This window comes from Filicampus tigris, chromosome 18 (assembly GCF_054856515.1).
Source record: "Filicampus tigris isolate MCC_2025a chromosome 18, RoL_Ftig_1.0, whole genome shotgun sequence".
In the NCBI taxonomy this organism is placed as follows: domain Eukaryota; kingdom Metazoa; phylum Chordata; class Actinopteri; order Syngnathiformes; family Syngnathidae; genus Filicampus; species Filicampus tigris.
This window is the reverse complement of record NC_141234.1, coordinates 3,327,479-3,340,615: the sequence shown is the minus strand read 5'-3', so window position 1 is coordinate 3,340,615 and position 13,137 is coordinate 3,327,479. Positions and strand designations below refer to the sequence as shown.

General features: G+C 42.9%; 2 protein-coding genes across 14 annotated transcripts; one reads left to right on the top strand and one right to left on the bottom strand.

Moving 5' to 3' along the window:
- The first annotated feature begins 3,100 nt into the window (after positions 1–3,100).
- Positions 3,101–7,694, top strand: LOC147132017 (flotillin-1-like). Its single transcript, XM_086015103.1, has 4 exons — positions 3,101–3,541; positions 3,622–3,759; positions 3,857–4,018; positions 4,809–7,694. Exons 1-4 carry the CDS (start codon positions 3,116–3,118, stop codon positions 4,827–4,829), a joined length of 747 nt encoding a protein of 248 aa, XP_085871229.1. The 5' UTR covers positions 3,101–3,115; the 3' UTR covers positions 4,830–7,694.
- Positions 5,227–12,464, bottom strand: LOC147132016 (major histocompatibility complex class I-related protein 1-like). Of its 13 annotated transcripts, XM_086015033.1 has the most exons (9): positions 12,323–12,464; positions 11,522–11,788; positions 11,245–11,410; positions 11,132–11,182; positions 10,083–10,391; positions 9,855–9,971; positions 9,739–9,756; positions 9,410–9,492; positions 5,227–7,120 (listed from the first exon to the last, which is right to left on the bottom strand). In XM_086015033.1, exons 1-9 carry the CDS (start codon positions 12,408–12,410, stop codon positions 7,089–7,091), a joined length of 1,131 nt encoding a protein of 376 aa, XP_085871159.1. In that variant the 5' UTR covers positions 12,411–12,464; the 3' UTR covers positions 5,227–7,088. The 13 variants fall into 13 exon arrangements, with proteins under 13 accessions (XP_085871159.1, XP_085871150.1, XP_085871151.1 ...); XM_086015024.1 differs by having other exon boundaries at positions 5,227–9,492; XM_086015031.1 differs by having other exon boundaries at positions 7,095–7,120; positions 11,132–11,410.
- Positions 12,465–13,137: the final 673 nt, after the last annotated feature.

Below are 13,137 nucleotides of genomic sequence, written 5' to 3'. Positions count from 1 at the left end.
CCCACTTTGATTGCTAAACGTATGTTAACGTCGCCGCCGTATTGGATGTGGAAAAGAGGGGCACTTGGTAAAGCTTTTAAGGCTGAGCTATGGTTTTCCAAATGACTTATTCCCGACTGTATAATCGCTACAGTTTATATTGGCAGATCATTCAACTTAACTCATTGAAAACAAAAAGCAGGTTGGCAGAATTCCCCAAAAATCTTCAAGCTGTTTATGGTGTGTTTTACAAAGTGAACGCACAACTCTTTTTGTCCATTTGTGTTGCTCTCCTTTCATATTAAGGATATTTTGCCCATCGCAACTCATTGGTTAGTTTAGAACGTGAATCCCAACACAGCCAATGACTTTGGATCATATTTGGCCATTGTAACATCATTTTGCCAAGAGAATGCGATGCCTTTGTGGCCAATACTATGAAATCCTGTATGTGCACAGCACAATGTTGGCTTGAAACCCGCCTCCACACCACTCAGACGTACCGCCCATTTCCCGTAAACGAGGTCTCTTGATCAATGAAAGAAATTCAAAGGTTTTCTTACTCTTCACAGATTTCAAAGATCTATACCGCAAAATAAACTCATCGATCCAATGATTCAAACAGTTTCGTCTTGAAATGTCTACATTTTTAAGAAAGAACTTCCCCGATAACAACACATTGGTACAGGGACAATACAGGGATTTTTTTTTTTTTTTCTCACCAAAAGCAACAACCTGTTGGACTCCAAAGGAGAAAAGTGTGTTTTGATCTAAAAACAGCCCCCATACCGAATCGCAGAGGGAAGAATACATGCTCAAGGATTGCAATATCCTTATCACAAAAAATAACAACAATTCACCCCAATATAAAGACTCTCTCACATTGTACCAGGTCCCCATTACCGCCAAGGAAATGAGCAACCACCCACACCCCTCTAATCATCTATGCCTACTCATAAACTGATTTTTTTATTCCATACTGGAGTGTGATGTGAAGTAAAGTTATGTTTGAAAATTAACTTCCAAATGAGGAGAACCTGCTGATGGAAAGCAGAGAGCATCACCGGTAAAGAGCTGTTGACAAAAAAACAAAAAAAATTAAAAACAACGCATCAACAACAACAAAAATCTATCCAGGCCGTTTTTTTTAATTATACAGGGGACAAGGTCCCAAAACGAGAAAATGTCCGTTTTGACTGAAGACACTGACAGTGACTACAATTTCAAAACACCGATCATCACTTCAAAGATGCAGGATACTGCCCTCAGGTGGCCAACATTGTTTTAGGTTGAGGATTTAAAATAAATAAATAAATAAAATAAAAATCATACAAACCAAGCACTTGTCCATGTCTACCCGTGTTGTGATGTGTTGCTCTACTAACTAAATTTGTTTGATTCCCAACGTAGCTATTAACGTTTTGGCTATTATAAATGTAATTTTCGCCAATAGAATGTGTTACCTTTGTGGCTAAAGCTATGAAGTCCTGTATGTGCACAATACTGCACGTTTGGACAGTGAAACCAGCTCCTGATCAAACACAAAATTAAGAAAAAGAAAAAAAAGCAGATAAACTATCAATAAGCATGTTCCATAAAAAAAAAGGGGGGGTGGTGGTTGACTGCCATCTGAAAAAAACAAAAACATCCTTCTACACAAAATGTTGAAAAAAAATATCTGCTAATAGGTTAGGACTGCATGCTGGGATTCACTGTAAATTTAGGCAGTGATTCTTACGCAAACCACCAGTGGGACTCTAACAACGAGAAATATTTAGTCGTAATATGAGACAGGACAAGCAGGGAGACAAGAACAACTTTTGATTGCTTTTATATGGATTTAATTTTGGCACAAATAAGCCACGAGAACAGCCTTCCAAAATGTGCCAAGTATGTCTTCACTCAAGAAACAGGCATATTTAAACAAAAAAAACAACAACAAAAAAAACCCCAATTGTGTTAAACACATTAGATTAACGCCACCCCGCAAAACTGTACAAAAGATGACTCCTTTTACGTTTGGACGCCTTTGTCCTGAAGTGGTGGACTTAGCTATATATGTATAAATCTTCAGTATAAATATCAGCAACATAACATTTACACAAAAAAATGCCTGCTTAGTTATCCACAGTTGTACTCTTGCTGAAAACAAGATGGAGGACAACATTTTGATGACTCTGAACAGGCGTCAGTTTTAAAATACATTCAAGACAAGCAGCCTTTGCACTTTCTTCGCATTTCATCAGCAGCCACGTTAACATCAGTATTAATAAAATAAATAGTCACCAAAACGGCATTTTTTGACAGCCAGTGTACAAACAAAAAAAAACAACAACAAAAAAATCCTTCTCTCTCAAGCACGACTGGACAAACTTGCGTGGTCTGTGTATGCAAAATAGGTATCGTAAAAGTGTATGCTCATTTTTCATTTGTACTCAATTTGATAAGCAATGAACTAATTTAATTTTAAAATTACACATGTAATTAGGTTATATTTTACGCTTTATTTACAATAAATCAAGAAATGATTATGTGTAGAAAACATGAGTAACATTATTAATTGACTATTTTTTTTAAGTTTAAAAAGTTACTGCACAAACTACCTTATTTACAAAACAAATTAGAAATATTATACGATAATTATGTAATTTGAAAAATAAATACATTCTTACAAACCAATTTTTGGGAGAAAAAAAAATTGACCAATAATAAAAAGTAAATACTAGGTAGGACCCAATTTGCCCATGCCCACCCAAACGTATTGCAAGTCTTCATTTTTTGAGTTGCCAGGAAAAAAAAGGGCAAAATTGGGCTAAAAAATGTCCATTCCAGCAAGTTCAGATTCTAAAAAGAGCACACACATCAAAACGCGACATACACTCGACGGCATGAAACCGCACACGCGCAAACGTTTACGTCGCTAGGTCGCTCGTGCTAGCAGAATGTTGCGTGACCTTTGCTAGCATGTTTCCTTCAATAACGCCAACTGTTGGAGTAGGACACAGGGAAGATGAAAATTTCCTACCAAATGTACTGTAGGAGACAGCACTGGATTGTTCATAGGGCAGATCTGATTGTGCCCCGTGAACTCTGCCTAGCAACAAACCAGGTCCACACTTATACTAGTACTGTATACATGTATATATATATTTTCATTTACAACTTCTGCACGCAGGAGGCGCACGCCATGCAGGAGAAGGTGTCGGCGCAGTACAAGAACGAGATCGACATGGCCAAGGCGCAGCGCGACTACGAGCTGAAGAAGGCGGCGTACGACGTGGAGGTGAACACCAAGAAGGCCGAGTCGGAGATGGCCTACCAGCTGCAGGTGGCCAAGACCAAGCAGCGCATCGAGGAGGAGCGCATGCAGGTGCAGGTGGTGGAGCGCAGCCAGCAGATCACGCTGCAGGAGCAGGAGATCACGCGCAAGGAGAAGGAGCTGGAGGCCAAGGTCAAGAAACCCGCCGAGGCCGAGAAGTACCGCCTGGAGAAGCTGGCCGAGGCCCAGCGGTCAGTCGTGCACGCTTTTTTAAAAAAAAAAAAAAAAAATTTTTTTTTAAATGCACCGATGGGAGGGCAGAAAAAACGACAGATAAAAACAAAAACGTAAACTGTTGACACTTTTCTTTTTTCCGCCGGCAGATGAAGGGCGAGGCGGAGGCGTTTGCCGTGGAGGCTAAGGGCCGCGCCGAAGCCGAGCAAATGGCCAAGAAGGCCGAAGCCTTCCAGCTGTACGGCGACGGCGCCATGGTGGACATGTTGCTGGAGAAACTGCCCCTGGTGAGACACGCACCAGTCCCGGGTGGACTCCAGCTCACCCAAACAGAAAATGGTGGATTGACGTACTTGAGGCGCTTTTTGCACTTACTTCCACTAGATGGCGGAAGAGATCAGCAAGCCTCTGTGCCAAGCCAACAAAGTGACCATGGTGTCCAGCGGAGGCGAAGTGGGGGCCGCCAAACTGTCCGCCGAGGTTCTGGACATCATGACCCGACTCCCCGAAACACTAGAGAAGCTAACTGGGGTCAACATCGCCCAGGTCACACACTTGCACGCACACGTTGACTGAACTAGTGCTGGGCCAATGTGACATGTTGAGAATTGATTATTGTACCATTTATCCCTCCCATTGCTCAAGTTTTCAGATTAGGGCCACAACTAACAATTATTTTAATCATTGATTAATCTGTTGATTGCTTTTTCAATTAATTTATAAATCTTTTTTTTTTTTTAACTTCGCACCCTTTATTATTCCAAAACAGAAATTAACCGTTCAGAAAATGCACAAATTGGTTGTCATTCAATGACTAGTTTAGCCTGTCAGAAATTGGACAAAAATCATTCAAGTATTTACCTTTGGACAATTTTAAAGTCCCAAAACGATTAATGAATTCTGAAAATTGTTTTCAAATAAACGTGTTCATCGACTACTTGATTGTTGTGCCTCTAAATCAGATAAATGCATTTTGTATTATTTAGCAAAATGTGGAAGTTGTTCATTTTAATGTTACGGGCCCATATTATTTATAGTTATTAAAATCAACCAACGATTTAAAATATATATTTAGCTATATTTTTAACTTTCAATAAATCAATTTACCAATTACTTAACATGAATAAATTCATGCTTCTTTAAGTTTATATTTAAGTGCGCAATTCATTTGTAACCTGAACTCACAAATTCACTCCAATTCCCATATCTGTGCCTTTTCTGGAAATGACTTCCTTCTGGCTTCTGACTGGCCGTTCAGGATTTTAAAACAGGTGCTATTTTAGGAAGGAACTCGATAACTCCGCCTCCTTCCTTCTGTCATCTCTCCTCGTTGCAGGTGAGCTCCCGCAGTGGCTGAGGAGGAGCAGCCGGCCTCGTGTTTGGGCTGTCGATCAACTGCATTGATCATCATCATCATCGTCACTACACACAGTCACAGACACACTCACCTCCTTCACACATTTTTGTTGCTACATTTGTGGCTCACCAGCAGTATTAGCAATTGTGTTTTAAGTTTGGCAGCGGTGGACGCAATTATAGAAATCATCAATGCTTGGAAAAAATAAGAAATGCAACATATACCAGCACGCTAATGTGTCACGTATGTGTTAGTGTTTATCCAATAACATGACAAAAAGAATTGAAAAAAAATAAAGCTTGTCGATAAATCGTAGTCACGTGCTTCGGCATGAACGAAGTCACCTCCTTGAAAGCAACAGGCAGTTGAAGGAATGTGACTGGACTCAATCAATCAATCAATCAATCAATCACATTTTATTTATATAGCACTTTTCATACATAAAAATGCAACTCAAAGTGCTTTAAAACATTCAAAGCAAAACATAGAATTATCTTCAATCAAAAGAAAAGATAAATTATTTAAAAGTTGTTGAAAGCCAAACTAAAAAGGTGTGTCTTGAGCTTCCTCTTAAAAATATCAACAGTCTCTGCAGACATGACATCCTCTGGCAGGCTATTCCAAAGGTGAGGACCAAAATGGCTGAATGCAGCCTCGCCATGCATTTTGGTCCCCACCCTTGGAATAAATAAAAGGCCGGCGCCAGAGGACCTCAGGATCCGCGAGGGCTGGTATGATAAAAGCAAATCAGATAAATAAGATGGGCCAAGACCATTAACACATTTATAAACTAATAAAAGTACTTTAAAATCGATCCTGAAACACACAGGGAGCCAATGCAGCAATTTCAAAACTGGCGTAATGTGCTCCCGCCCTCTGGTTCTCGTCAGCAACCGAGCGGCTGAATTCTGCAGTAGTTGCAGTGGTGAAATGCTCTTTTTCGGGAGGCCAGAGAGCAGGGCATTACAGTAATCTAAACGACAGGAAATAAAGGCATGCATCAGCACTTCCGTGTTAGCCTGAGAGAGAAACGGGCGGACTCCGGCGATATTCTTAAGGTGATAAAAACCAATCTTGGTTACATTTTTAATATGAGGAATAAAACTGAGCTCAGAGTCAAAAATGACGCCAAGGTTCTTCACACAGTGTGAGGGATTAAAAATGTGTAGTTTTGGTAAAAGCTTCTCTCTCTGACCTTCGGGACCGATAACTAAAACCTCAGTCTTGTCCTCATTGAGCTGTAGGAAATTATCTGCCATCCATGACTTGATATCTAAAACGCAATTTAAAAGGGTATCAATGGGTCCTGTGTCATCAGGAGACACGGCAATATACAGCTGCGTGTCATCAGCATAGCTGTGAAAGCTGATGCCGTGTCCCCTGATGACATCCCCGAGGGGAAGCATATAAAGATTAAAAAGTAAGGGGCCTAAAATCGAACCTTGAGGAACCCCACATTTAATTTCATGAGTTTTAGAGGAACAAGTATCCATACTTACAAAGAAATATCGGTCTGTGAGATAGGAATAAAACCAGTCAAAAACAGTACCAGAGATGCCCACTAGATTTTTAAGTCTATTTAATCAAATTTGGTGATCTACTGTATCAAAAGCAGCGCTTAGATCCAGTAGCACCAAGACTGTGAGTTTTCTCACGTCTGCAGTGCACCTAATATCATTTAAGATCCTTAAAAGAGCAGTCTCCGTACTGTGGTTCATCCTAAAACCAGATTGATATTTCTCCAAAATATTATTTGTATTTAAAAAATGATTCAACTGGATGAAAACCAGTTTTTCTAAAATCTTACTTAAAAACGGCAAGTTGGATACGGGTCTGTAGTTATTAAAAACGCTCGGGTCAGAACCGCTCTTCTTCAGAAGGGGCTTCACCACCGCCGTTTTAAAGGCAGCGGGGAAGACGCCTGTCTGAAGAGAGCAATTGACTATATTTAAAATTTGTTCTTCAAAAAATCCATAAAATGTCTTAAAAAGAAATGTGGGAATTGGATCCAAAAGGCAGGTTGTTGGGTTTACCTGGGAGAAAACTCGAACAAGTGTCCTTGCATCAACCAGGGCAAAACTTTCCAGTGTTTCCTCATGTAAATATGATTGTCCGGGTTTATTAAAACTTGTGTTTTGACGGGCTAAAAGACTGGATCTTATGTCATCGATTTTACTTCTGAAGTGGTCTGCAAAGTCCTCACAGAGAGCATCTGTTGGTCTCTGTGGGGACTTATTAAAATCAGAACTAGTTAAAAGTTCAAAGGTGGAGAAGAGAACCCTGGGGTTCGACTGAAGAAAAAAAAAAAAAAAAAGGGGCATGTCATTGATTAATCGAAATGAAAATTAATCAAGACATTAAAATTCAGGTCATCATTTGTGTTACTACTACGCCCTGGAACCTCAAGTGCTACTCACCTTACTGACTTTTTGTCCACTAATCCAGTTGTGGATGACTAACGTAGCAGTTTAGCAAAAGAAAAAATATATTATTTATTGGTGTCATTGGTGTTTTTTTTCCCTGGGGGGGGGGTGTAACCAAATGTCAATAGTTAATCACTCTCGGGTGGGAGTGGTCTTGCTAGTTAGCTACTGTAGCATTTCTCAGGTGTGTGCTGAAGTGACGGAACGTGCATATAATTTTATGGAATGTTTATGATATGTATGTGCTTGATCCTACTCAGTTATTGTCAACCCTACAAATTGGCTTGTGTACAAGCTTATTTACAGAGTATAACACACAATTGGTTCATTGTTTATTTTTAGACAAGACCTTGTTGTCTGAAGATGGCCACTATACGCATGTACTCACATCTAACTCTTACTAAAATTTTTTTTTTTTTTTAATAAATTTGTGCTTTTCAAAGATGACTGATTGCCTGCTTGTTCGCGTGTTAGGACACGCGATGTTACTATCATTTTTGAGGGGATTTTTAAAATGCTGAGCTTGCTGTTCTCTCTTCATTTTAAATAATGGCGCGCTGCCCCCCCCAATGGCCAAAAATGGAATTGCACCAAACAACATTGAAACTCCCAGGAGAGGAAGCGTCAGAATAGAGACCAACATGAAGACGAGACGAATTACACGATACGCGTGCTTTAACCGTGTGCGAGGGTGGTGGAATAAGCCAAGAAAAACATTTATGCAGCGATAGCTGTTCTAGAAGAATTAATTGGCATCTGCACAGTTGAAAAAAAACAGGTACATTGCAATTCTACTACATGTCCTCAAGTCAGTAAAAACAAATGTACAATTTTCCGAGGGCAGATCAAGGTGCAAATGGTGACAGTGACTATAGGCTCCATCGTTTTGTTATGCTGTATTTAACTTGGTCTAAACTATAATACAATTGCAATGCCTGTGGATCAAAACAGCAAGCCTAACATCAAAACGAGATGCAGACTGCACACGAAAACGATCGCGTCTCGCCCTGACTTGGTGACAAAATACCAAGGGACCTTTTTATGCCCACCCGACCACATCTGGATGGATTTCACAGAACGATTTGTAGTACTCACTTCAAGTGCCTACTAATGAATGGCTTGGAAAACGCCGAGAAACTACATAAGAAAAGGCATGACTTCATCTCGAATACAGAGAGGGAATTGCTTCGGTCGACTCCCCCACCCCTAAAGAACGACTTTTTTTTTTTTTTTTTTTTAAATGAATGGACTCACAATGCCACTTACTCGCCGTAGCGAGAAATGAAGCCACTGGCGGCCATCTTGCAATTTCACTTTGCCTGTCGACACGGCAAAAACGGTTGTACCAAAAAGTCTGTTAAGTGCTACAACCACATTTCATCGCTAAGAATGTAGTGATCTTCAAGTGCTACTGAAAGATTCGACTGCATCGTGTTAGCATCAACAACGGCGACATTTACTCGGATTAAAAGCCCGATCGGAAAAAAAGGCTTTGTGTACACGACCCGTTGGGACTATTCAGTCCATTCCAATGAGTGAATATTGTTCCAAACGAGAGGGGTGGTTTAATTTCGATTGTTAATCCGAGCGGCTCACATGAAAACATATTCAGAAATGTTTACTGCGCGTGTCTGTGTTTACGCGTTTCTGTTATTCCCGGAAGCTAGTGGTAGCACAAAGTGCGAAAGACATGGCGACTGAAATGGGATATTTGAAGCTCCGTTAGGAAGTGTTAACTCGACGTAAAAGTGCAAACGGGGAAAAATGTAGCGAAATAACGCTAAGGTTTGGAGAAGAAAATGGACGGAATGATGTTTTGTTGACACAGCAGTCGCTACGGCTTCTTCTATGACTACTTCTGGTATGTTTGGTCAATCCGCGCATGTCAAAATAGGTTTTTTTTCCCCCGATTGAAAGTGCATGAGCACGCAAGTCCGCGAATCGGATAAATGTTTTTAGCGTCCATGGAAACAGGGACACGCCTTCTGCATAAAACATGCACCGAGAACGGTGTTTTCAGCGAAAAACAAGCGGAAGTGGTAAGCATCACTGGCAACGCAAGATGGATGCCCTCAGGCTTCACCCGCGAGGGGCGAATTGTGAGTCCGTTTACAGTGTGTGTCGGTGCTTCAGAAGGGGTGAAAGGGAATATCGTACTTTTTGCTGTTTGAACAGTCAGTGTGGGTTGAAATAGTGTTGTTGTTCTTCTTCTTGTTGTTTTTGTTGTTGTTGTCCAGCACCTGGAGGAAGAGCAGAGCAAATAGTGCACAAGAATCCACATCCAAATGTTCCCTAATTTATATCCTCAGCATATAGAATGACTAAATTAGTGCTGTACTGATGAGCAAAGAGAGCAGTTGAATCTCAATTTGGGACATGTCAAGTGACCCCTCGTTCACACTTGGGTGGCAAAGGTCTAAACGGGGGCTTCTGAGCACTGCCTGGTTTATTTTGACTCTAAGGAAACAGAAAAAGGATTTACTCACAAGCTTGAGAGTATTTGGCTGAAATGAAAGAGAAACAAGAGAAGATTACTTTCCGTCACAAACGGCACGAGGCCAAAAATCTTCTCTTTGGTCAGCCAAACATTTGTGTCGCTCACCTCGTCTGGTTGCGTGACGCTTGGCAAGGACGGCCGCCGCCGCCGCCGCCGCCGCCGCCAGAGCGAGGACCGCCAAGGAGACAGCGATGGCCACCGCCTTCTTTCGGTCTTCTCCTTCTTCACAAGGCAAGCAAGAGATGAAGACAAACACGTGACCGACTGCTGTCAAGACGCCGGTCGGCCACCGTGCCCGACACGCGACAATTCAAGCGGGTGGGCGCCGGTCACCTTGGATGCGCGCGTTGCTCAGGACGCTTCCTCTCTCCAGCTTGACGACGACGTCTCCCTCGACGCCGGCCAGCTGGAACACGCATTCGTACTTGCCCTCCACGTCGGGCGTCACCCCCACTTTGAGGTGGGCCGCCGTCTGGAAGGTTCCGTCGTGGTTGGGGAGGGTCTCCCCCATCTCCACGTCCTCGTGGATCTCCTCGCCGTCCCTCCTCCAAAATAGGGCCGACGCCCTGGGGTAGAAACCGGTGGCGTGGCAGGTGACCGGAGAGGAAGGCGTCTTTTGCAGCAGAGACACCGTGGGAAGCTCTGCACACGGAGGTGGAGAGAAGGCGTGAGGGAGCAAAGATGGAAGGAGCCAAAGATGGAGAGAATGTGCGAGAGAAGGAAAGAAATGTGGACGAGACAACAAGGAGAATCTGCAAGATAGAAAGAGGGGAAGAAAAAGGAAATGGAAGTCGCAAGGGGACAAAAGACGATGAAAATGTGTGAGAGGGAGAAACATTGCGACAATGTCTGAGAGGACTAGAGCTGGAGACAAAGTGTGAAAGGATGAAAGATGGAAAATGACAAATGTGTGAGAGGACAAAGGGCGGCGCAAATGTGAGAGCAAATTCAACAGAGACGTGAGAGAGGAAAACGCGAAAAGTATGAGAGAATGAGTGACGTGACTCAAGATGGAAGGAAAACAGGACAGGCGAATGATGAACCTGTGAGAGGATGAAAGTTGAAGAGAGTAGGCATGAAGACAACGTGAGAAAATGTGCGGAGAAGGACGGATGGAAGAAATATGTGAGGGATCTTGAGAGTATGTGGGTTCGAATGTGGAACTGAAAACAGCATGCGAGGATGAGTGAAAGAGGGGAGCGAACGTGCAAGAGTACAAACACTGGGGGGCATCCAAAGATTGGAGACCAGGTGTGAGAGGACAGAAGATGGCCAAAAGGGCGAGAGGCGAACGACGGACACGTGGGCCAGGATGAAAGAAGGTGTGAGAGGGCGAACCATGGCGAGAGTGTGAGGCTCGAAGGTGTGAGAGGCCGCTGCACCTGTTCTCATCAGGAAGTCCCTCCCATTGCTCACATGCTTCTCCAAAAAAGCTGGACAAATCTCAGTGAGAAAATGCTTTCTGTGTTGACTCAATCTTTCCCTTTGTTCCCACTTGTTTTTGGTGATGACAGCTTGTTGATTGGCTGCGATCCATCTCATCGTCTTCACCTCAAACGATATGAAGTCTTCTCCGTCATAACTGTGGTCATCCCAACCGTCAACCTCACCGGTCTCGTCATCCCACTCACAGCCATAGATCTCCTGGAACATGTGAACACCTGAAAGTATCGCACGCACACACGATGAAGCGACAGGAGAAGCCAGCAGTGACGTGTTTGTTTGAGCGCGTCAGGTGAATTTCATTAGAAGAAGGTTGAAGGGAAACAAACCTCCAGTTTGGTTGAAGCGCTCTTTAGCAATTTCAATGTTGACTTTGAAGACCTGCTCAGCTTCAACACCGCCCCGCGTCTGTCTCTGCCAGAAGTGTGGATCGTCTGCCGTGATTTTGTTCACCCAGTCCTGTTTGATTTGCATTTTCCTGCCGTTGCTGTCGTAGTGCAAAATCGGAACGCCGTCAACGTACGCGACCTCCCAGTACTCGGGTAGCTTTGCAACTTGAGAGGACGCTGTCAGGAAATACTCGAGCGTGTGACCAGCTGGAAGAAAAACAGGAAAATGACCCCCGTTTTATTCACTTGTTTTACATTCAGCAATCTTGCGCAATTCCTCTTTCAAATAATTCTGCCTGCAGTGTGAACGTCGACACACTTGACGTCATTGATTTCATCTCGATCTCGGCGCATTGTTTCTCACAACCTTCCCCGCCCGTGAGAGTGACGACCCACACTCGGGTTTTTTCTACTTGTGACAATGTGACGGCTTAGAGCATTTGAAGTGTAACTCTATTGTTTTAGCAATTACCCCCCACGTCGAACAGACAAAGAAATATAAATGTGATTTCTAGAAGGACACAGTATAACATTTCACGGCTGCCTGTTAGCTTTTCCATATTTCATATTTATTTGCCATGCTGGTGTGCATCATCTTTATTTGTGTCGTCTTTTAAGTTGATCAACTTTATTACCCAGCGGACAAATGAAGAAAATGAAAAACTTGAGGCCTGGCCTCAAAATCAAGAGCGACAAGCGACAGCAATGGGATAATAAAGTTATTTTAAAAAGCGCACTTACCAGGCGTCACGCTGTGCACTTGTACAGCCGCAACAAAGAGGAAAAATACATTCATAGCTGGCATCAAAAGTTGTTTTGCTGTTTTCATCGAGCTGGGCAACGAACAAGTCAAAGGGGCGGCTGCCCGTCCGAAAGGCTGACAAAAAACGGTAGGACGCGCTTTTGACAACCCCACCCGAGCCAATCAGAGTACAGCGTGGCGATGACGTCACGCAGCACTCGCTTTTGACTACCCCACCTGAGCCAATCAGACAGCACTCAAACTGGATAGTGCCCGTTCGAGTTTGATGGCAGCGATTCATTTTAGACCCGAATGGAAACCAGTTCACTTCCGTCATGCTGCATCTGTTGCTAAAACGACAGCAAATGTATGTGTGTGTGTGTGTGTGTGTGTGTGTGTGTGAGAAGACGTCAGATGGGGTGAAAAGCAGCACAAGTGGTTGTGAGATTTGTGGTGAAAACAGCGACGCCCTCCTCCTGGTAGCGAGCGGTAACTACAGCAAGGAAGCGCTAGTTTGGCTTTCTCTGAAATCACGTGACCCGAGTGCGTCGTTACCGTCGAGATGCAAACGTCCATGAGCCCACTTTGATTGCTAAACGTATGTTAACGTCGCCGCCGTATTGGATGTGGAAAAGAGGGGCACTCGGTAAAGCTTTTAAGGCTGAGCTATGGTTTTCCAAATGACTTATTCCCGACTGTATAATCGCTACAGTTTATATTGGCAGATCATTCAACTTAACTCATTGAAAACAAAAAGCAGGTTGGCAGAATTCCCCAAAAATCTTCAAGCTGTTTATGGTGTGTTTTACAAAGT

What these genes read in the sequence shown, in the direction of transcription:
- LOC147132017 (XM_086015103.1), top strand. Translation starts at nt 3,116, where the DNA reads ATGTATATATATATTTTCATTTACAACTTCTGCACGCAGGAGGCGCAC. An exon ending in AAAAAAATTTTTTTTTAAAT is followed by an intron (nt 3,542 to 3,621) that starts GCACCGATGGGA and finishes TTCCGCCGGCAG; the next exon opens with ATGAAGGGCGAGGCGGAGGC. An exon ending in TGCTGGAGAAACTGCCCCTG is followed by an intron (nt 3,760 to 3,856) that starts GTGAGACACGCA and finishes TACTTCCACTAG; the next exon opens with ATGGCGGAAGAGATCAGCAA.
- LOC147132016 (XM_086015024.1), bottom strand. Translation starts at nt 12,410, where the DNA reads ATGAAAACAGCAAAACAACTTTTGATGCCAGCTATGAATGTATTTTTC. An exon ending in AGTGCACAGCGTGACGCCTG is followed by an intron (nt 11,789 to 12,322) that starts GTAAGTGCGCTT and finishes TTTTTCTTCCAG; the next exon opens with CTGGTCACACGCTCGAGTAT. An exon ending in GAGCAACGCGCGCATCCAAG is followed by an intron (nt 9,972 to 10,082) that starts GTGACCGGCGCC and finishes TGCCTTGTGAAG; the next exon opens with AAGGAGAAGACCGAAAGAAG.